The sequence below is a fragment of the Styela clava genome, chromosome 11 (assembly GCF_964204865.1).
Source record: "Styela clava chromosome 11, kaStyClav1.hap1.2, whole genome shotgun sequence".
In the NCBI taxonomy this organism is placed as follows: Eukaryota; Metazoa; Chordata; class Ascidiacea; order Stolidobranchia; family Styelidae; genus Styela; species Styela clava.
Genome location: NC_135260.1, coordinates 19,386,737 through 19,412,322, shown reverse-complemented (window position 1 = coordinate 19,412,322; position 25,586 = coordinate 19,386,737). Strand labels below are relative to the sequence as shown.

The window sequence follows — 25,586 nt, the reverse complement described above, 5'->3', positions numbered from 1 at the left end:
TTCTTGTGATATCATACTCCATAGCTGCCTAGATTTCAACAATTAAAACAGAGGGCCACAATCCAAAAAATCAAGATGGTTGGGAGTGCGTTCACACTTAAATCTAGCGACGATAACAATAAAACATACAAGTGCATGAAAAGATTGGTAAACTGTTGGATAGGATTTACATATTTTAACTACAACTTTGAATGCATCTAATCTATTTGCCCTAAATATTGAAAGATAGTGTATGTATGTATGTTTTGTTATCCAGTTTGCTGGTTCAAGTGTTGTAATTTGTTCTAATCAATGTTGGATTTTTCAAACTTGGCAGTACATTATACTGGTATTAGTTAGCTTATATTTTGTGTATATGTTGGAGATTGTATGAAGATGTTTTATTCTCAAATTGTACGAAGCATGTCAACAACAGTCAGAATGCCCCAGATCAAGAAGCTGGTTGTGATTGGGGGTGGTCAGATGGGTGCAGGGATAGCTCAAATTTCTGCAGCAACCGGACATAATGTCATAATATGTGATGTAAGTAATGCTTTCGATTATTTATGGCTCCTATTTAATACCCAACTCAAATAAAATAAAACTGTAAAGAGAAATCAAATTAACTTCTTGAATTGCTTTATCATCTGATGAGTATTAGGATTTATATACTGATGGCTATATTTAAAATTTGTTCATAACAATTGTATCGATTTTTATTCAAATATTATTTCTAGGTTAATGATGATGTACTCAAGAAATCAAAAGCAACAATAGAAAAAAGTCTTCAACGAGTTGTCATGAAGAAATATGCTGATGATGCAGAGAAAGGAAAGGCTTTTATTTCAGAAACAATGTCAAGAATACAAACTTCTACAGACACAAAATCTTCTGTGAAAGATGTTGACCTTGTCTTGGAAGCCATTGTAGAAAATTTAGAAATTAAACGGGTAAATCACAGATATTATCATTTTAATTGTTACAAATTTTCCCCTAGTCAAGAATCACTAGCAAATTTATCACACTTTTTTCCATTGGCTGGTGAAGGCTATGTTCTTGTAGGTTATCGTAGGTGAAATTCTGCTTACAGTTTTCCATTCTTTTTTGCAACTCATATTACAAGCTAAAGTTGATTGTTCTCTTGATTCAGGATCTCTTTAAAGATTTGGACGCTGTCGCACCTCAACACACAATATTTGCGTCAAACACATCATCACTGCCTATAAGGGAGATAGCTTCAAGCACCAGTAGACAGGTATGGCATGGGTCCTATATTTTTGATTGTGTGAGATGGGGAAAATTACGTCTTCCTGAAGTCTAAATTCCGGACCCTCCGTTCTAAATACAGTGTTAGAATTCAATAAGTGAGGAGTCAAATTGATCTACCGTAAATAATAACTAATTAATATTTAAACTGAACAATAATTTCATTTCAATGTTTGATTATATGATTTATTTTAGTGAAAATATGTTTAGGATCGTTTCGGTGGTGTTCACTTCTTCAATCCTGTGCCTATGATGAAGCTTGTTGAAGTAATAAAAGCACCAAACACTAGTCAGGAAACTTTTGATTCACTATATGCCTGGGGACAAGCGGTGAGCATTATTAGTTCATTTTTTTAAAATAAAGTTTTAGACATAAATACCTATTTAAAGGTCAATTTATCATATTTGATAATCAATCTTGTATAGGCTGTTTTTATGTTTTTGTTTACATGCATGACAAGCTAGCATGCTTTAGTTACTTTAACAAATTGTGAACATTTTGAATAATATTCTCTCTGGGCTTGGGTTTATGGTGGTGTGAAATTGTTTTGTAAAATATGATAATGATCATGCAGAAGAATTTAAGTTGTGATTGTGACTGTGTGTAATTGTCTAATGCTTTACATGCGTATTGTCTACTTGAATGAAAGATCCACTTTATGTTCAACCTCTCGCCACAAGATGGTTGTTCTCGATTTAATGTAACTTGTGACCCATTTAGTTTATGGAGATATTTCATGATCAGCGCAATTAACATTTCTAAATAATTACAGCTTGGAAAGACTGTCGTATCATGCAAAGACACACCAGGATTTTTAGTAAACAGATTGCTTGTTCCTTATCTACTTGAAGCAGTGAGGCTATATGAAAGGGGAGATGGTTCTATGGAAGACATTGATACAGCTATGAAATTGGGTGCTGGATACCCAATGGGACCTTTTCAACTTCTAGATTATGTAGGACTAGATACCTCAAAATTTATTATAGCAGGCTGGCATGAAGGAGATCCCAACAACCCACTTTTTAATCCCAGTCCCCTTCTTGATCGATTGGTGGCTGAAGGTAAACTGGGAGTAAAAACAGGAGAAGGCTTTTACAAATATGGTAAAAAGTGAACTTGATTTTTCTTAAAATGTTACTGACCATATGTGGTATGCTGATATTCTCAGGTACAACATCGTGTTATCGATAAAAATTTCAAGCTACAAATTTAAAATTATTATTTAAAGTGCTGATTTTTTAATTATAATATCCATCACAATCAGATTGAAATAATACAAATTCTGCTTTTGTGTGCCCCTGCATCATTTTTGGAATATCTGGCAGCCAGGGATGGCCAATTCGAATAAAGTATTCGAATATCTCGTCATTCGAATATCGGAATTCACGTTCATAAGAATATAGGATATTTGTGTGGCGTCACACATTTTCGACGCCGCTTTCAAGACGTTTCCGTTGAATGAAAACATTCTCGATAGAAACTTGCGCGTGATTGTTTTTATCACTCATCAGCGTAACGTGTTATTTAGGCCCGTTAACGCCTTTACGATTGTGTTATTTTCTCTAAAACGAAAATTTTTCACAAATTTGTTCCACGATAACGATAACATTTATTTTTGTACGCGCACGGAATTGTGAATCTGGTAAATACGTTCAATGGCGGCGAGTTTCTAAAGACAACGCAACTTTTTGATTGAAAAGCGGCAATTTAAAATACTGAAAATAAAACCGTAAACAGCATAAGTTTTATTGAGGCCCGCGAAAATTTAAAATGCGCTTTTCTAGGCAGTGAAAATCGCAAAATTTCGTTATAATTCACATTATGTTTGGTCGGCGTTTAGAAACATATCGTCACTAATTGAGGGCGGGATTTGCCTGATTATCCATTACTTTAAATTGCCGTCGAATATTTTCGGGTTAACACGATACCAGGTTTGTATATAAGTTTACCTCGCGTTTTTATTTTTATGGCCGCGGATTGCAATGGTATATAAGAGTGGTGAGGATTTTATTTTGTCGACGCAACCGCAGGTTAAATTGAAGACAATTAAATTAATAAGAGCAAGACATTTTAAATATGCATGTGTTGGTCACGAATTCATCACTTTGCACAACAGAAATATATATATTCGTTGCTATATTATTTGTTGTAAAAGTCGACTCTTTTAACAGGTGGCAAAATCGCGGCGATGAATATGTATTTTTAATGTACTACTAGACTTTATATGTATATTCATTGTATGAAATGAATTATTCTCTACACTTAACAGGATTTTATATAATTATTTGAGATTTTTCTAACGGCGATAACGAGTTGGCAAGATTGCAAAAATACATATTAAAATTAAATACATCGAGCAGTTTATCTCGTAATTTTAGGTCACAGATTGCCGTGGACCGAATAGTAATGTTTTTTTTTTGACATAAGAAGAAGCAACCGCGAGTTATGTTGGACACATTAAATTAATATATAAAGATATTTTAGAATTTCGTAGTTGTAATGGATTGAATATTTTACGTAACAGAATGATCATGATACGCTGACAAGACGGCTCTTTTAACGAGCGCGGTGGGTGTTACAGGCGGCACGGAGAATTTCCGATTTCGAAAATCCTGGCTGCGCGCTGGCAGTGGTGGTCATCTATTCTCTACTAATTTATTTCTAACTCCAAACACAACAATATGTTACACATAATAACAATATGGTTCACATAAATTTATATACATATGTACTGTGGTAGGTAGTAGAATACTCTAGGCTTAAATATTAGAATTTTTAAAGGCATAATGGATTTTCGATTGTTGTTGCCTGTATTGCAAATAAATTTTATTACTTTCAGAAAATATACACAATTATCTGAATGCAAGTAGTATTTTTGTCAATAGACTCGACTATTATCGTAATATCATGGTACAAATGATATAAAGCGTCAGACAACTCCTTGGCTATCTTTTCATATGGTCATTTGTACAAAGTGAATAATTTTAATAAACTGACTGTTTCACAAGTTGCTATTATTTTTTATTAATAGCTATAAACTATCAATTACTTTGTGTACATATACTGTTGGTCTGTGGCTTCATTCTGATATTTCTATTGAAGCTTATTTCCTAATTCACTGGGTTTTAATCAACTAAAACAAAAATGTGTTATTATTAGAATGTATTCGGAATTCCAGATTCGAAAACATTATTTTAGAATGTATTCGGAATAGTTTAGTATTCGGAAATGGCCATCCCTGCTGGCAGCCCAGGTTCACACAGGAATTGTGAACAGTTAATTGGTTCGAATGCATGGAGTAAGAGCCACGGCGCGGCAGGTAATATCTATCCTCTATGAGTCTACGGCAATCAGGGAAAAAGGGGGTAATATTGAATTGGTTGATTCAGAAGCGTTTCCGCACGCGGCATGTAATTTTTAAATAACAAAATTTAAAAAAGAACTATCTGAATACTTAAGTCCCCCTTTTCGCGAAATTAACTTAGGTTGGGTCTAATTAACGCAGACATGTAGTTTTAAAATAACATAATTTAAACAAAATCACTATCTGAGAACATGAGATCCCACTTTCCACACAATTTGACCGCATATGAACGTTTTATATCTACGTTTTTAGGCTTTCTATCAATCACTCCCCCATACGAGATAAATGTGATTGCGCGCTTGTATACTTTCTCGATAATTCGACAGTGAAGTAAGTCTGTGGATAGTCTTTTAAAGATATCAGTGACTGCTTGTACTTGGTCTGTTCGGAGCGAGTAGGCGTCGTATTGGAAAGATAGCCTCGGACACCCCCGCTTGTTGGTAACGCATGGCACGAATAACATGCAGTTTTGCAATGCTTCTAAATCTTAACACATTTACGTGCGCAGATAATTTGCATAGGTTTACAACATCTAGCTAGATCAAACTTGAAGCAGTACTTCTTCTACCAATGGAGAGTTTGGATAGTCCCAGTTTACAATCGTATTACCCATAGACTTGGCTTGTCGAGTAATCCTCTGATCCAAAATAATAACAGTAGGGCCTGGAATAGAAAGGTTCATCTCTTTCAAACGAGTAAAATATCTGTCAAATATTTTAAACCTAGTACAAATTCATCATCGTGAAACCGCTTTGAGTATTTTACAACAACGGTCTGTCCGTGAACTAGGTTTTTTGTATCAAGTTTTTTCTGTATTTATCATCGAGATACCCTTGCAACGCTGTGGAACTACGCCAAAATGTTGCGTTCTGGCAGCTGCACACGCTGCCGGAATAATAATTTCAAAAATGTGAAAAAAATTCTTTCTTCGACTTTCACTTTCATCGCGTACATTTATCGCCAACTTTGTGCCCACACCAAAGTCATAAGATTTTATCGCTTTGAGAAAGGAATGAAACATGGCTCACGAGCCTACTAGAATTCAAAAGCAATTGGATCGAGGGCAGCCTTCGACAAAACATGTGAGATGTTCCATGTCATACGCGTTTATTGTAAAACGGTTGACTGTAAATAAAATGAAATAATCAATAAACAATCACAAGATGAGGGCGGAAAGAAATGCATAACCAGAAGTTAATAGAAAATAAACTTACATATGATAACGCTCCAAAGGCCTAAATCGACAAGAAACTGACAGGAAACGTGAACGATAACGTTATTGGCATAAAAATAGCATCTTAATTTAGAAAGCAGTTAATGAGAATGAAATATAAAATACATGAACAATTAAAGCAATAAATGACGACGATGGTCAAGCAGTTAATAAGAATGAAATATAAAATACATGAACAATTAAAGCAATAAATGACGACGATGGTCAAGCAGTTAATAAGAATGAAATATAAAATACATGGACAATTAAAGCAATAAATGACGACGATGGTCATATGGGGCCCCGGTTACGATACCCTCACCACAGTTCTACCTAACGAGACCAAATGCCACCCACACGCTAAGTCAGTAAAGCGGATAATGCGAAACCACACCACTGACACCATAACAAGATTAAACGAGCACGTCCTACGACGCGTAAAGTCGAGATGCAAGAGCCACGCGTGCCACGTCAGATGCAGTAATATCGGACTGTTTATAATATCGCGCGCGGCTAATAAAGAACTTTGCAGCTCTAATTTGGGAACGGACATAGTTTTGATCGGAGAAACAATTGATTTGGCCATCGACAAACTATAATTCACACACTGACATTTCTTGGCACGCAAGTGAGCCACTGCGACGTAAGCTTGTTCAGACGCATTGCAAATCTCATAAATAGCGGTTTTCGAGGCGCCTAAATATTGTCTAGGCACATGGAAATTAGTCAATTGTTTTAATGATTCGGTCCACTCTTCCTGGGCATTTCCCCTGAGGTTATATAAGTTTTTGTCCCATTTCAAATCATCTTTCCAGCACTCCCGAATAAGGAGTTTCGCAGTTAAAATAATAGGGGCTAAAATGTCGAAGGGATCAAAAACTGATGCGACCACGCTTAGCGCTTCTCTTTTTGTCACAGGTTTTGTCAACGAATTGTAAACAATGTAGAAATTGTCGTCATTAGTGTTCCAATGAAGTCCCAGCACCTTAGAAATGGGCACATAATCAAAATCTGATTCAACGTCAGGATTACGACAATCCCCTGTGTTAAATTTCGACAATAATGTTTTGAAATTTGAAAGCCATTTTTCCAATCGAAAACCCCTGCTTGCTAATATATTAGAAACTTCTTAAGCGTCGGAAAAAGCGGAGTCACCATTACATTCTGATGAAAGCAAATTGTCTACGTAGCAATCCCTAAAAACAGTTTCTACTGCTCCCATTGAAAATTGCCCGGTGTTATCAAGCGCGGTTTTTGCAACGTATAGCGAGTCGACTACGCCAAATATTCTCACTAGAAATTGATACACATCAGGCGGGGTTGTCGATCTCAGATTTCCTTGCAAGAAAGATCTGACTGAATCCGTGTCCGACTGTGGAGACGCACCATGTGATACATGGCTTCAATATCAGCATTCAATGCAATCAATCTTGTTCCGAAGCGCAATAAAACTCCAATCAGATTCTTAATGAGATCAGGTCCCGAATATATCTGATTATTCAAACCGATATGTATCCGCGGCGTTAAAAACTATTCGTATCTTGCCAGGTTTATTTGGATTCTCAACTCCATGATGAGGAAGATACCAAGTTCGAGGACCCAAAGTATCACGTTCTTTAACAGTCAGTTTTTGCACCCAATCACGTTTGATGTTTTTCCTCATAGAGGTGTACATACATGTCTCTCAGACCGTCATTTTCCAACAGTCGTTTTTTCGGATTCCTACATTTCGTACGGGCAATAAGACTGTTCTCCGACATAATGGAAGCATCGCAGAAAGCCGATTTTATTATGCCCATCAACAATAGACGTTTTAGCTCTATTCACATTCGCAGCCACGCGATCTTCCACAGATTCGGCGCGCTTCGTGTTGTATCTCATTACCATCGCTTCCGTTCTCCAAAATTGCTTAACTTGGTCTTGCAAGATATTGTAATCATCGTGTAATAAATGACAATTAGCATGAATTAAATCGTCTTCACAAGCGCGTTTGTTTGCGCCTAGCAAAGTCCATCCGAGTGGTGTTCTTATTGCAATCGGTTCATTGTCTCCCCCTACACGTCTTTCAAGTTGAAAGTGAGCAAATGGATGGTCCGCGCCTATGAGCAACATAACTTCGTTTTCTCTAATGTCAGGAAGTGATAATCCACGTAAATGATGGAAGGTTTCAAAATCTTCATGACATCTTTCAGAGTGGGGAATTCTGGTACCACATACGAAAACTGACTTTAGATGTAGTTCTTTGCCGTCGGGATTTAATTTGTCACGCACAAAAAGTTCGACCGCTTCCGAGTCATGCAAGACCCCAGTTCCTCCGAGGGTGGTTAACATGAAACCTTTACGACGTCCACGCAAATCCAATTTAGTTTTAAGTTTGGAATGAATGAGAGAGACCTGACTTGCCGAATCAAGCAAAGCAACTGTATATTCGGAGCGTCCATTAGCTCCTCTAACCAGAACAGGCAGCAACTGAAATTGAACTCAAGTTGTTACCGACACCGCATTGTTTATACCCTGTCGGTTTATTGGTATTGGGACGCTTTCAAACATGCGAATTCCATGAATACATTTGTGATGTTTCCCATTGCATATACTACACTCGACATCACATCTACACATAAATGCACGATGGCCCGGTTCAAGACATTTAAAGCAAAGTCTGTAATCTACAACAAAGTCACGTTTTACATAATCGGTCGCAACGAAAAACGTCTCACAACTTCTCAAAGAATGGCGAGCATTGCAGAATTGATAACTTGATGAGTCACTATATGACGTATTATCGGATTCCAAGTTTGATAACGTTGAAAATGGAGTCGGAAATCGGCGACGAGCGCTTCTGGGCATCTCGTGGTTAGTTAAATCAGTTCTATTGATCACATTGCAAGTAACATCTATAGAAAAAGGATTGGCGATTTCTTCAGTTCTTTCCCACAACCATTGCTCAAAGTCAATTAATGTCGGATTAGAGTTTTTGTGAATAAAACCTACAACAAATTTATTCCAACTCGAGTTCAGTTTTTGAGGAATCCTGCTTGAAACCCTCCTTACCTTCTCGACGCTACTGATGTCAGCCAAATAACATATCTTTTTGGGATTCACCGCGCAGTCACGCACGTCTGAGTGAAAATTTAGCAATCTATCGGCCGAAAGAGGCGACATACGTTTTCCATTTACAACTCGGTCAAGCACCGCCCGTGCGATAAGTACCGGCTGTCCGTAGCGGCGTTTTAATTCCTTTAAAACCAGTATGTAATGACTACCGGCGGTACCTAACCCCTCAACACGACGCTTCGCCGAACCCGACAAATACGCGGACAATCTCACTATGCGTTGACCATCATAGTCTAACCGTGAATGAACATTTTCATAAAACAATTCAATGAAATTAGGCCAGTTTATAGCACTCCCATCAAACGGACTCATTTGTACCGGCGGCAAATGATGCTCAGCCCACATTTTAGAATTTGAACTCAAAGATAAACACGTTTGCTCAGCTAGAGAAATGTTATCATTTATCGTTCTGGATCCTGCTTGATTTGGTTGGAGATTATCGATCCAGGAGTCTACCGATTGGTCTGGCAACGGCATTTGGTTTGCTGGTGAAGGATTTTGGTAATGTCTTGAAGTGTAAGAAATCGTATATTCACGACGTTTATCTGACGCGGTAAAAGTCTCTGGTTCGAAGCGGGCACTTTTTTTTCGAGTTGATTGTAACACGTCGTGTTCGTCAAAGTTATTGAATCTGTGGCTCATAAAGGGACTCTTTTAAAAGAGTTGGTGTCTCTCGGCGATCGTCGTGTTCTCGTACTCTAGATTCTCGAAGTTGGTCAGTCGCCGCCCCCATTTCACCACCGGACTGCTTGGTGCACGCTGGCTGGAGATTTATTGTATTATCGCTGTCCTCTTCCATTCTTTCACTTGAAATCTGAGAGTTCCCTTCGTCAGGAGCCACGCACGATATTTCAGGTTCACGGTCGATGTAACTATCAATTTCATCGTTCATACCTTCAACTTCAGATATCACTTTCTGAACGCATTCTTCGAAAGCAGCTTTCGACTCTGCGTTGCAAATTTGAGGTAATGTGTTCGATATAATTTGATTATAGGCGGCCAGTTTTAAATGTAACTCTGTTTTTAGGCATGCCAGCTGCGATCTTCGAGCCTTCTCGTTTATCGAATTCCGACTTTTGGTCAACAATGATTCAAACTCAGTCTCTGTGTTGATACGCTTTTGTCTACGCGTGGTTAAGGATGGCAAGCCCTCAAACGTGTCATTCGCGTTTATTGTAAAACGGTTGACTGTAAATAAAATGAAATAATCAATAAACAATCACAAGATGAGTGCGGAAAGAAAATGCATAAGCAGAAGTTGATAGAAAATAAACTTACATATGATAACGCTCCAAAGGCCTAAATTGACAAGAAACTGACAGGAAACGTGAACGATAACGTTATTGGCATAAAGATAGCAAATAAATTTAGAAAGCAGTTAATAAGAATGAAATATAAAATACATGGACAATTAAAGCAATAAATGACGACGATGGTCATATGGGGCCCCGGTTACGATATCCTCACCACAGTTCTACCTAACGAGACCAAATGCCACCCACACGCTAAGTCAGTAAAGCGGATAATGCGAAACCACACCACTGACACCATAACAAGATTAAACAAGAACGTCCTACGACGCGTAAAGTCGAGATGCAAGAGCCACGCGTGACACGTCAGATGCAGTAAAGCCCGCGAAACTCGCGTCAAAACAGAAAAGCAATTATCGATAAAAATTAACCGGTCGGAACCCAAGGAAGAACAGCGTTCAAAATATTATCAACTGAAAATAAACTTCTATCGCCGACATTAAGATAATGGAGGTATATAGTTAGATTGGCGACAACCTACGGATGCAGACGATGAGACATATCATAGCCTAGCTAGGCCCTAGACCAGGGTCGTCCAACCCGTGGCCCGCCGAAGGTTTCCGAGTGGCCCGCGCGGTATTATTCGAATCCCAATGTCTTTCACAAATTTGAGCCATTATTGAAACCTATAATACAAAAAAGGTCGTTCAAACGCACGAGAAGCACCACCTAGCTATTGGAAGCTTCTTTTATGTCCATTTGTGGTCGTTATTGCTAGTGAGACATGCTTGAATTTATTTTTATCGTCTGCCATGTATTTCAATCTGTTTTCCTCTCTTTTTTCTGTGAAGCTAGAAGAGCAGTTTTATGACACAATATTTGGTATTACTATTACGAGCAAGTTTTTTCACGGATGAACCATGTAATATCCCCGGTGAGACACTAATTTCTGACAGCCATGTGAGAAATCCGCTCCGCATTGTTACATCGTCCATTGCACCAATATGTCATTGATTGCACCTACTATTGACAAACTTGTCGGATAAACGCAGTGCTATACCTCCCATTGAAATATATATGTGTGGTTAAAACTTTTGACTTTACTGTATCTTTGTATTTTCAATGTTCGTATAATTTAAGCCTCAACCCTTTCCGTGCGGTGGGCACGTATACGTACCCACGACGAAAGTCGCTAGATTGCGGCGGGTACGTTGATGTACTCCACTGTTTTATTTAGCAATCGGTCGCAAACTGTTGGTCTAGTTTTTTCGGGTTTTAGTTTATTGATAAGAAGTCTTCTTCGAGATTAACATAAGCGACGGTAAATCTCGCTTTCGTTTACGACGGGAATTTTATTTGCGGCGGAACAAGGGAGTGTTTTTGAAATTTATACAAATTTCGGTGTCTTTTGGGTGGTAATAGAAGACATATTATCCCTTCCATCTACCAAAGCATTTTGAGTTGGATCACGAAATTGCTACAGCAATATTATGCTATTGTTTGCCAACCACGAAGCGGTAACAGTAAAGGATTTAGCGAATATTTCTATTACGGTTTGAAGTTTCAACTCCCAAGAAAAAAAATGCCTTTTTTTATCCGGTTTGTGACTCAGACCACCACTTTTAAAAAAACTTTTTTTTCTAATCGCCAATTGCAAGCTCTTTAAATAAGCTTTCCAACGAGCCGTCAGTGGGCAGCTGAGGATCATTAGTTTTTTGTTAGTCGATCGATTAGTTGTGGGGGTACAAATGCATAAAATCGGCGTAGCAAATACGATTATTTAATAAAAATCGCATGGAAAGGGTTAAGGGCTTTGTTTTTTGATTGATCTGTAGTCGATGTAGTGCATGTATGTTAGTCGTTGGTGTAGTGTAAACTAGAACATGTCAAGTGGTCCGCGCAATCATTCGTAAACTAAAAGTGGCCCTTCGTCCAAAAAGGTTGGACTACCCTGGCCTAAAGTTTAGACGACATAATAAATAGAAAAGAAAGAATTGTTTTTGACTGTTCTCATAACAACAACCTCCGCCGCAGAGATGTTCTCCGAAGTCAAAACGGGATCTTCAAATTATTCCGCAAAACGGAGTCCAAGCGCCCTGTAGTTTTATTCCTATGTATAACGATTCCAATAAGTCACTTTGGGTAATTAATGTTCTGGGGTCGCACTTACGCAACTTGAAAAAAACAGCCAAAATATTAGCGCCTCATACTTAATAAGAAAAAATTCAAGATCAGGCGAATACGCGAGAAAAATCAACGCAAATAATTGATTTCTGTCAAATCCCATGAGAAATGCATTTCGCGCCACGAAAAAGTTGGAAGTCTATCGCCAAAACGAAAGAGGCTTCAATCATAGATTTGTCTCTGCTTCAATTGATCCCGCTAAAGCACACACTTTATTTACCGTATATGGTCGCGACTCGTAGGTTTAGAACTCTGACCTAAGATACGGTACCAATGCTCGAGTGGAAACAGTAAGATATTTTGGGCTCATAAGCATGCAGAAAGCGTTATGATAAACAAGAGAGCTACGCACAAATATATGGACACGTTAGACCAGAGCGAAACAGTCCTTACCGGTACCTTTGACGCTACCGGTACCGGTACCCTCAAAAAAGTTCAGAATTTCCAGTAGCAAGAATTTTGCAGAATCAAAACGTACAGCCAGTCATGACACTGACTAAAATCCGTGTTCCCATGGATAAAAAATAATACTGCAAAATTTTAGACGAAATATCAAATTTCATAGAATTCACGCAAAATTTTGAAATAAATAAAAGTAATAGCCTTCTGGAGAAAAATTTTATCTTCAACCACTGAAAATTTGAAAGCAATTGGTCCAGTATTCGAAGAGAAAAGCGACTTTTTTAAAACGTGTCAAAGAACAACAACAACAACATAACATTGAAACGATCGTTATGGCCACTAAACGTGTCCAAAAAAAACACGAAAGTGTACGAAATCTGTGACCATATGAGTTTTCGATGAGGTGTAACTGAAATCTAAGGTGTAGCAGTCATTTACCAGTTTACAGGTCCACTAAACTACCTAGGTAAAGCTAGCGGCCACTTCCAGCGGACAGTTACCAATTTTCCAAATTTGAACCCGCCATGTTCCACGACAGTTATCGCGAATTCACTTAATTGCGGCTACATGGATGCAAAAAATTAGGTGATTCTCCCTTTTAGAAACTGACGACAGACCTGAAACATAATAAAAAACAAAAATGATTGAAACAACACATTTTTTCTTCGATAAAATGAATTATTGCTCAGAAGCTCATTTATCGACAAAATCTAAAATTTAACTGAGTTGAAGCGTAATTTATGCAAGAAATAATTTTTTCTCATCCAATTCATTAATACAGTGAATTTGATGAAGATATATAAAACATATATTAAATTTTAAAACAATTCCACTATGCAGAAAGTTGGGAAATACCCCCCAATTTGAGGAAAATTTTCAAGAAATTGTCGATATAACTCAGTTAAAGCGTAATTTATGCAGGAAATAATATTTTCTCATCCAATTCATTAATACAGTGTATTTGGTGGACAAATATAAAATACATATTAAAATTTGAAAAAAATCCACCGTGCGGGAAGTAGAAAATTCCCCCCAGTTTAAGAAAAAAATATAGGAAATCCCCAATTTAACTCAGTTAAAGCGTAATTTAGGTAAGAAGGAATTTTTCCTCATCCAATTCATTATTGCAATGTGTTTGGTGGACAAATATAAAATAGATATCAAAATTTTAAAAAAATCCACCGTGCGGAAAGTAGGGAAATTCCCCTCAATTTAATGAAAATATTTAAGAAATCGTCTATCCAACTCAGTTACAGCATAATTTATGCAGGAAAGAATATTTTTTCATCCAATTCATTAATACAATGTATTTGATGGACAGATATCAAATACATATTAAAATTTAAAAAAAATCCGGAAAGTAGGGAAATTCCCCCCAATTTGATGGCAATATTTAAGAAATCGTCTATCCAACTCAGTTAAAAAATAATTTATGCAAGAAAGGATATTTTCTCATTCAATTCATTAATACAGTGTATTTGGTGGACGGATATAAAATACATATTGAAATTTAAAAAAAATCCACGGTGCGGAAAGTAGGGAAATTCCCCCCAATTTGATGAAAATATTTGAGAAATCGTCTATTTAACTCAGTTAAAGCGTAATTTATCCAAGAAAGAATATTTTCTCATCCAATTCAATAATACGGTGTATTTGGTGGACAAATATAAAATACATATTAAAATTTAAAAAAAATCCACCGTGCGGAAAGTAGGGAAATTCCCCTCAATTGAAAAAAAAAATATAAGAAATTGTCAATTTGACTCAGTTAAAGCGTAATTTAGGTAAGAAGGAATTTTTTCTCATCCAGTTCATTAATGCAGTGTGTTTGGTGGACAAATATAAAATATATATTAAAAGTTTAAAAAAATCCACCGTGCGGAAAGTAGGGAAATTCCCCCCAATTTGATGAAAATATTTGAGAAATCGTCTATTTAACTCAGTTAAAGCGTAATTTAGGTAAGAAGGAGTTTTTTCTCATCCAATTCATTAATGCAGTGTTTTTGGTGGACAAATATAAAATACATATTAAAATTTAAAAAAAATCCACTGTGCGGAAAGTAGGGAAATTCCCCCCAATTGAAGAAAAAGATATAAGAAATCGTCAATTTAACTCAGTTAAAGCGTAATTTAGGGAAGAAGGAATTTTTTCTCATCCAATTCATTAATGCAGTGTGTTTGGTGGACAAATATAAAAGAGATATCGAAATTTTAAAAAAATCCACCGTGCGGAAAGTAGGGAAATTCCCCTCAATTTAATGGAAATATTTGAAAAATTGTCTATCCAACTCAGTTAAAAAATAATTTATGCAAGAAAGAATATTTTCTCATCCAATTTATTGATACAGTGTATTTGGTGGACGTATATAAAATACATATTGAAATTTAAAAAAATCCACCGTGCGGAAAGTAGGGAAATTCCCCCAAATTTGATGAAAATATTTGAGAAATCGTCTATTTAACTCAGTTAAAGCGTAATTTATTTAAGAAAGAATATTTTCTCATTCAATTCATTAATACGGTGTATTTGGTGGACAAATATAAAATACATATTGAAATTTAAAAAAAATCCACCCGCGGAAAGTAGGGAAATTCCCCTCAATTTAATGAAAATATTTGAGAAATTGTCTATCCAACTCAGTTAAAAAATAATTTATGCAAGAAAAAATATTTTCTCATCCAATTCATTAATACAGTGTATTTGGTGGACAAATATAAAATACATATTAAAATTTAAAAAAAATCCACCGTTCGGAAAGTGGGGAAATTCCCCCCAATTGAAGAGAAAAATATAAGAAATCGTCAATTTAACTCAATTAAAGCGTAATTTAGGTAAGAAGGGTTTTTTTCCTATCCAATTCATTAATGCAGTGTGTTTGGTGGACAAATATAAAATACATATTAAAATTTTAAAAAAATCCACCTTTGCGGAAAGTAGGGAATTCCCCCTCAATTAAAAAATATATATAAGAAATCGTCAATTTGGCTCAGTTAAAGCGTAATTTAGGTAAGAAGGAATTTTTTCTCATCCAGTTCATTATTGCAGTGTGTTTGGTGGACAAATATAAAATGCATATTAAAAGTTAAAAAAAATCCACCGTGCGGAAAGTAGGGAAATTCCCCCAATTTAATGGAAATATTTGAGAAATTGTCTATTTAACTCAGTTAAAGCGTAATTTATCCAAGGAAGAATATTTTCTCATTCAATTCATTAATACGGTGTATTTGGTTGACAAATATAAAATACATATTAAAATTTAAAAAAAATCCACCGTGCGGAAAGTAGGGAAATTCCCCTCAATTGAAGAAAAAAATATAAGAAATTGTCAATTTGACTCAGTTAAAGCGTAATTTAGGTAAGAAGGAGTTTTTTATCATCCAATTCATTAATGCAGTGTGTTTGGTGGACAAATATAAAATAGATAACAAAATTTTAAAAAAATCCACCGTGCGGAAAGTAGGGAAATTCCCCCCAATTTGATGAAAATATTTAAGAAATCGTCTATCCAACTCAGTTAAAAAATAATTTATGCAAGAAAGGATATTTTCTCATCCAATTCATTAATACAGTGTATTTGGTGGACGAATATAAAATACATATTAAAATTTTAAAAAAATCCACCGTGCGGAAAGTAGGGAAATTCCCCCCAATTTAATGAAAATATTTGAGAAATCGTTTATCAAACTCAGTTAAAAAATAATTTATGCAAGAAAGAATATTTTCTCATCCAATTCATTAATACAGTGTATTTGGTGGACAAATATAAAATACATATTAGGAAATACATATAGGGAAATTCCCCTCAATTGAAGAAAAAAATATAAGAAATCGTCAACTTGACTCAGTTAAAAAATAATTTATGCAAGAAAGAATATTTTCTCATCCAATTTATTGATACAGTGTATTTGGTGGATGTATATAAAATACATATTGAAATTTAAAAAAATCCACCGTGCGGAAAGTAGGGAAATTCCCCCAAATTTGATGAAAATATTTGAGAAATCGTCTATTTAACTCAGTTAAAGCGTAATTTATTTAAGAAAGAATATTTTCTCATCCAATTCCTTAATGCAGTGTGTTTGGTGGACAAATATAAAATACATATTAAAATTTAAAAAAAATCCACAGTGCGGAAAGTAGGGAATTCCCCCTCAATTAAAAAATATATATAAGAAATCGTCAATTTGACTCAGTTAAAGCGTAATTTAGGTAAGAAGGAATTTTTTCTCATCCAGTTCATTAATGCAGTGTGTTTGGTGAACAAATATAAAATACATATTGAAAGTTAAAAAAAATCCACCATGCGGAAAGTAGGGAAATTCGGCATTCTCGAAATATGGACACAAAGATGACGCACAACCTGAATATAAAAGGTGTACCAGGATAGGTTCAGAGTTAGAATCTAGATTGTACGCTTTTGGGAGCGCAGGGAATAAATGACCGTCTCACTGCTACTGTTCCCGACAGACAACTCAATAACAATTCTACCTCTACATGATTCCAAATGGGATATAAAAGTATAATTTATTAAATCACAAGCAATTAAATAATTTTTATAATTCGTTTGTAACTGTTCTCAAATTTTTTGATCGGCACATACTTTCAGACTATTATTTACTCCTTTCAACTGATGACAAAGAATCGCCGTGATGTTTACGTTATGGATAGTTATATTGCTGGTTGTATTTTTCACCAACATACCAGCATGCATCACCATTCAATGACTGATGTAAGTCAATCTTTCAATCTTTGATGTTTTTAATTTTTCAGGCGGATAGGAAACAACCAATAAATATATCCGAGGCTCGAGAACCCCGGTGTAATTGATATGTATAAGTTGATTTCATGATTACTTTTGTTACAAAAATATGAAAAAAACAAAGTGACGCCGAACACCTCGGATTTGAATGTAAAACTGCTGGAATATACTTGCGGAACTATGATCGAAAACCATTGGTATAAACAAAATTAGGGTTGGAAAAATCGACATTGTTTTTTTATCTAAAAAGTCCATATTCATCTTTCCTACAACACTTTAATATCATACTTATATCATCTCATTTGTTTTACAGTTAAATTTAGGAAACTATAGCGTGATTGTTTCTGCGTGCAGGATAAATGGAAATCACTGGGTTCTTTTGGTGAGGATGAAGTTTTGTTTTGAAATTTTAATAATATTCAATAAATAAAAAATTGTTGTGGCAAAATTACATATTGCTTTTTTGTATTTGATTCTTCATTTTGATTCGAACAAAATATCTTTGCAATTCATTGACACAACGAGAAATAATTTCTACTTTCTGAATCCGTATGGAAGTTCAATTGAAGAGACCACTCACGCATGTAAAAATTATAAGTGAGTTCAATTCCTGAAATACATCTTATCGTTAGCCATTTCAACTACAAGCTAAAGTAGAAACTCAATAAACCTTTACTTCACTGTTGCCAGATCGCTTTCAAATCCTGGAGTGGATTTTTTAAAATTATCTTCTTTACAGTTATCCAGTCCTTTATTTTTAATATTCTATTTCTCTTGTTGAAAGTATTCGGCTGTTTTCGTAAAAACGTGTCCTGTTCTTACAAATAATATATGAACTACATAATCACATTGTACCAGTAACAAACTGTATTTACAATTGGAATGACATTGACAATTGTGAATGACATTGAAATTGAATGAAAAGTATTGATTTTTAAAAATGAAGTTACATGAAAAGTATATTAGTAAAACTGAATTTACACACGTAACAACACACAGAAACTGGATGAATTTACGAAAAGAATGCGAAAACTGGACACCAACGGTTACTGAACATCCCATTCAGAGGGATGGATCCAGTTGTGGAATTTACGTGATAATGGTATATAGGAAGTCATACAAATTTAATTATCCATACATCAGTATATGTAATTTGTCAATTTATTCACAAGAAATTGTTCCATAAGAATTGATTAATTTATTTTCATATACCAAACAACATTCACATGATTTTCTTCACACTATTTTGCGTTATTTTGAAACAACTTATTTTGTCTATTGGTTCTTTGGCATATATTCGATTGCAGTTCGCTTGGATGATGCTGGAAACTAAAAGCATCCATGTTGTTTCACCAATCGATGAAAGGGCGAAAATTGCCAGTTGGGTGATTCAGAATTCCGGTATGACAAAATGAATATTTGATATTTAGATAATTATCTAAACATTACGCAGTTAAAAAATACATTTTTGACAGACTGCGTGGAGACGTACTGCAGTTTTTGTGGGGAGACGGGAGAAGGAGAATGGGTAAGTAACCTAATAGGTGTTCAATAAACATGCAATATATAATTTTATATTCATGTTATTTTGACTTTTTTTAAAGATTGGCTGTGATGTGTGTCCACACTGGTTTCATGCTGGATGCTACAACGGAGATATTGCGGAGATATTGGACGTACTTTGGAAATGTCCAGCATACGAGGCCGGTTGGCATTAAAACGCATTTGATGTAAAAATAAGTTTCAAAGGGTTGCCACTTGACACTAACAAGTAGATCAAATGGCCATTTCCCGTTAACCTGTCCATTGAGTACAGAGCCATGAATATACAGTAGAAGCGCTACCCACGAAATTAATTCGTTCCGAAGACCCTAGGTATTACATAAGGCGTTTTACCTGTAAATGCCCTAATCCGTTTTAAGTCCACGTAAAACTCGGACATCATTTTCGTATCAATTATATTAATGCTTAAAATTCAACAACTACATGTTAGAATTAGATTACAGCATAATAAATAAACAAAGAACATACGGAAAGAAGGAAGAACACAGTAACAACGAATAAAAACTAAGAACGGTATGCTTATGTACCTTTGTTTACCATCGTCATAATCAAATGATTGATTCCCAAATTACCGTCCGCCACTGATGGAGAATTAAGACCAGAAAACTTGTTTTATTTTTTAAGTCGGTTTTTACTTGATTTGAGTCGGCGCTAATCTTTCATGTCTGGTGTTATTATTTTAATTTTGCTTATTGATATCGCCAACTTAAAGTGAACGATATTGTCATCAACGACGTCGGGATAATGATAAAATCCGCGTTAGATATTAAATAACATTTAAATGTCATTTTATAAACTCTTAATTGCAAGAAATGAAAAAAATTCCCGTTATGTTCGGTCACTATCGAAATTGAGGGTGAAAACAATTAATTGCGACACAATTTGCTTTCAGATTTATTGGAATAGACGATAATAATTGTGAATATTGTGTAATAATTGTAATTGCGCTTTTTGAATTTCTTTCATGCTGGCCATAATTTAGTGCCACGACGCGCACGGCTGATTTCAATTGCGATAAAAAATAGAATAGCTGTGAATATTTTTTTTTAAATCGAAAGTTTGACGGCGCTAGGAAATGTGCGTCATATTCGGTATTCTCAAAAACACCAAAAAACGATATTCGAAGGTCGCAATATTCAAATATTAGGTTTGTATTGAACATCCCTGCATTAAATTAATCTAAAATGAACAAATATCACTATGCAAGTTTTCGGAAAAGAATTGTTGGATTTTTCGTATCCAGAGCCTTTTGTACGTAGAGTTTCTACTGTATACAAGTTTTTCGTGATATTTTTTGCTTCCATTTTTTTTGTGATTTGCGAATAAAACGATTTGTTGATTGATTCATGTGAAAACTTCATTTGGGAATTGAAAGTTTCTTCATACGTTTACAGTGATCGTAGCGGCTGCTATCGATCGTATCGTCGTTTCTTCCAACGTCTTAGTACGGTGTGCCATACTTCCTTTAGCTCTTTAATACAGTTTCACAGTCTTTCAAATTCTGAGATATTTTTTAACAACAGCATTAAACGGTTCGGCGACATACATATTCGACATAACAAATGTAGCGCCATAAGTGTCAAATCTTTACTAATCTTGATCACCTCATCTGTTAAGGTTGACAATACTATTCTGATTTACGCTGCTGATGTACTTGGTTGAGGCTGCACGTTCACCGAAGGTGACCCAAAGATACCAGCATAAGTTACTACTGAGGTTTTACGGAAGGTAGTGCTATATGGATTGAGAGGGGGTGTTACGAGGTTGTAGTGTAAACCAATAAAATGAAATAAGAACATGATAAAACTTCAAAAATATTTAGTTATGGAGGCGAATGGGAATGATCAATAAATATGACAAGATTTCGCTTTAGTTTACATAAATTTACGATTCCGTTTATTTTAACATAAGTTAGGGGAATTTTCCAACTTTCCGCACGGTGGAATATTTTTAAAATTTAATATTCGTTTTATATATCACCATCAAATACACTGTATTAATGAACTGGATGAGAAAATATTCTTTATTGGATAAATTACGCTTTAACTGAGTTAAATAGACGATTTCTCAAATATTTTCATCAAATTGGGGGGAATTTCCCTACTTTCCGCACAGTGGATTTTTTTTAAATTTTAATAGGTATTTTATATTCGTCCACCAAATACACTGTATTAATGAATTGGATGAGAAAATATTCTCTCTTGCATAAATTATGCTTTAACTGAGTTGGATAGACGATTTCTTAAATATTTTCATTAAATTGAGGGGAATTTCCCTACTTTCCGCACGGTGGATTTTTTTTAAATTTTAATATCTATTTTATATTTGTCCACCAAACACACTGCATTAATGAATTGGATGAGAAAAATTTCCTTCTTACCTAAATTACGCTTTAACTGAGTTAAATTGACCATTTCTTATATTTTTTCTTCAATTGAGGGGAATTTCCCTACTTTCCGCACGGTGGATTTTTTTTAAATTTTAATATGTATTTTATATATGTCCACCAAATACATTGTATTAATGAATTGGATGAGAAAAAATTCTTTCTTGCATAAATTATGCTTTAACTGAGTTGGATAGATGATTTCTTAAATATTTCCATTAAATTGGGGGGAATTTCCCTACTTTCCGCACGGTGGATTTTTTTAAATTTTAATATGTATTTTATATTTGTCCACCAAATACACCGTATTAACGAATTGGATGAGAAAATATTCTTTCTTGGATAAATTACGCTTTAACTGAGATAAATAGACGATTTCTCAAATATTTTCATCAAATTGGGGGGAATTTCCCTACTTTCCGCGCGGTGGTTTTTTTTTAATTCTAATATATATTTTATATATATCCATCAAATACACTGTATTAATAAATTGGATGAGAAAAAATTATTTTTTGCATAAATGGGGGATTCCCTGCGCTCCCAAAAGCGTACAATCTAGATTCTAAATCTGAACCTATCCTGGTACACCTTTTATATTCAGGTTGTGCGTCATCTTTGTATCCATATTTCGAGAGTACCGAATTTCCCTACTTTCCGCATGGTGGATTTTTTTAAATTTTAATATGTATTTTATATTTGTTCACCAAACACACTGTATAATGAATTGAATGAGAAAAAACTCCTTCTTACTTAAATTACGCTTTAATTGAGTTAAATTGACGATTTCTTATATTTTTTTCTTCAATTGGGGGGAATTTCCCTACTTTCCGCACGGTGGATTTTTTTTAAATTTCAATATGTATTCTATATTTGTTCAACAAAAACACTGCATTAATGAATTGGATGAGAAAAAACTCCTTCTTACCTAAACTACGCTTTAACTGAGTCAAATCGACGATTTCTTATATTTTTTTCTTCAATTGAGGGGAATTTCCCTACTTTCCGCAGGGTGGATTTCTTTTAAATTTTAATATATATTTTATATATATCCATCAAATACACTGTATTAATAAATTGGATGAGAAAAAATTATTTTTTGCATAAATGGGTTATTCCCTGCGCTCCCAAAAGCGTACAATCTAGATTCTAAATCTGAACCTATCCTGGAACACCTTTTATATTCAGGTTTTGCGTCATCTTTGTGTCCATATTTCGAGAGTACCGAATTTCCCTACTTTCCGCATGGTGGATTTTTTTTAACTTTTAATATGTATTTTATATTTGTCCACCAAACACACTGCATTAATGAATTGGATGAGAAAAAATTCCTTCTTACCTAAATTATGCATTAACTGAGTCAAATTGACGATTTCTTATATATATTTTTTAATTGAGGGGGAATTCCCTACTTTCCGCACTGTGGATTTTTTTTAAATTGTAATATGTTGTTTTATATTTGTCCACCAAACACACTGCATTAATGAATTGGATGAGAAAAAATTCCTTCTTACCTAAATTACGCTTTAATTGAGTTAAATTGACGATTTCTTATATTTTTTTCTTCAATTGGGGGGAATTTCCCTACTTTCCGCACGGTGGATTTTTTTTAAATTTTAATATGTATTTTATATTTGTCCAACAAAAACACTGCATTAATGAATTGGATGAGAAAAAACTCCTTCTTACCTAAATTACGCTTTAACTGAGTCAAATTGACGATTTCTTATATTTTTTTCTTCAATTGAGGAAAATTTCCCTACTTTCCGCACGGTGGATTTTTTTTAAATTTTAATATGTATTTTATATTTGTCAAACAAAAACACTGCATTAATGAATTGGATGAGAAAAAACTCCTTCTTACCTAAATTACGCTTTAACTGAGTCAAATTGACGATTTCTTATATTTTTTTTTTCAATTGAGGGGAATTTCCCTACTTTCCGCACGGTGGATTTTTTTTAAATTTTAATATCTATTTTATATTTGTCCACTAAATACACTGTATCAATGAATTGGATGAGAAAATATTCCTTCTTGCATAAATTATTTTTTAACTAAGTTGGATAGACGATTTCCTAAATATTTCCATTAAATTGGGGGGAATTTCCCTACTTTCCGCACGGTGGATTTTTTTAAATTTTAATATGTATTTTATATCTGTCCACCAAATACACTGTATCAATGAATTGGATGAGAAAATATTCTTTCTTGCATAAATTACGCTTTAACTGAGTTAAATTGACGATTTCTTATATTTTTTTCTTCAATTGGGGGGAATTTCCCTACTTTCCGCACGGTGGATTTTTTTTAACTTTTAATATGTATTTTATATTTGTCCACCAAACACACTGCATTAATGAATTGGATGAGAAAAATTCCTTCTTACCTAAATTACGCTTTAACTGAGTCAAATTGACGATTTCTTATATTAATTTTTAATTGAGGGGGGATTCCCTACTTTCCACAGGGTGGATTTTTTTTAAATTTTAATATGTATTTTATATTTGTCCACCAAACACACTGCATTAATGAATTGGATGAGAAAAAATTTCTTCTTACCTAAATTACGCTTTAATTGAGTTAAATTGACGATTTCTTATATTTTTTTCTTCAATTGAGGGGAATTTCCCTACTTTCCGCACGGTGGATTTTTTTTAAATTTTGATATGTATTTTATATTTGTCCACCAAATACACTGTATTAAAGAATTGGATGAGAAAATTTTCTTTCTTGCATAAATTATTTTTTAACTGAGTTGGATAGACGATTTCTTAAATATTTTCATTAAGTTGAGGGGAATTCCCTACTTTCCGCACGGTGGATTTTTTTTTAATTTTAATATGTAGGGGAGAGTGGGGCACAGTGGCCCTCATTTTTTCTTTGGCGATTTTCGAACTATTTACTACGCTATTTCAACTTCTAAATTGGATGAGAAAATATTCTTTCTTGCATAAATTACGCTTTAACTGAGTTAAATTGACGATTTCTTATATTTTTTTCTTCAATTGGGGGGAATTTCCCTACTTTCCGCACGGTGGATTTTTTTTAACTTTTAATATGTATTTTATATTTGTCCACCAAACACACTGCATTAATGAATTGGATGAGAAAAAATCCCTTCTTACCTAAATTACGCTTTAACTGAGTCAAATTGACGATTTCTTATATTAATTTTTAATTGAGGGGGAATTCCCTACTTTCCACACGGTGGATTTTTTTTTAATTTTAATCTGTATTTTATATTTGTCCACCAAACACACTGCATTAATGAATTGGATGAGAAAAAATTCCTTCTTACCTAAATTACGCTTTAATTGAGTTAAATTGACGATTTCTTATATTTTTTTCTTCAATTGAGGGGAATTTCCCTACTTTCCGCACTGTGGATTTTTTTTAAATTTTGATATGTATTTTATATTTGTCCACCAAATACACTGTATCAATGAATTGGATGAGAAAATATTCTTTTTTGCATAAATTATTTTTTAACTGAGTTGGATAGACGATTTTTTAAATATTTTCATTAAGTTGAGGGGAATTCCCTACTTTCCGCACGGTGGATTTTTTTCAAATTTTAATATGTAGGGGAGAGTGGGGCACAGTGGCCCTCATTTTTTCTTTGGTGATTTTCGAACTATTTACTACGCTATTTCAACTTCTAAATCATATGACTACATTGTAAGAGAAACGAACTTTTTATTTCTTACCAAAGAATTTGCTCAATGGGAATATTTTTCCTGTGAGCCAGGTTTTTTAAAAAAAAAAATTTGTCCCACTGTGCCCCGACGTCGGTATACAGTGGGACGGTGGTTGGATCACAGTGGGACACTGAGGAGGAAATAATTTATAAAGAACAAAACACCATCAGGAAAGAAATTTTGCTGAAATATCGAGCCCTTATTCGTCCTTCAAAGCTACTGGATATTCCATTGTGTGAGATCTTCACTAAATCGGTAGTGTCTGGAAGCTCTTGCCGTGCCGCCAACTTTAACTGGAGCTTCAAGGCGACAGACTAAATCTTCTTCATCCAGCCCGAATGTGCTTTCTTCGTCTTCGGGGAAAACAAAAGCGGAATTTGTTGCTTTCGACGGGATTCTTTGCATAAA

At 34.7% G+C, this 25,586-nt stretch overlaps 1 protein-coding gene across 1 annotated transcript; it reads left to right on the top strand.

The window, feature by feature from the left end:
* The first annotated feature begins 301 nt into the window (after window positions 1-301).
* LOC120336673 (hydroxyacyl-coenzyme A dehydrogenase, mitochondrial-like) lies at window positions 302-2,541 on the top strand. The gene is made up of 5 exons (XM_039404408.2): window positions 302-522; window positions 717-929; window positions 1,130-1,234; window positions 1,456-1,575; window positions 2,019-2,541. The coding sequence occupies exons 1-5, from the start codon at window positions 370-372 to the stop codon at window positions 2,358-2,360; spliced, it is 933 nt and encodes a 310-aa protein (XP_039260342.2). The 5' UTR covers window positions 302-369; the 3' UTR covers window positions 2,361-2,541.
* The last annotated feature ends 23,045 nt before the right edge of the window (window positions 2,542-25,586 follow it).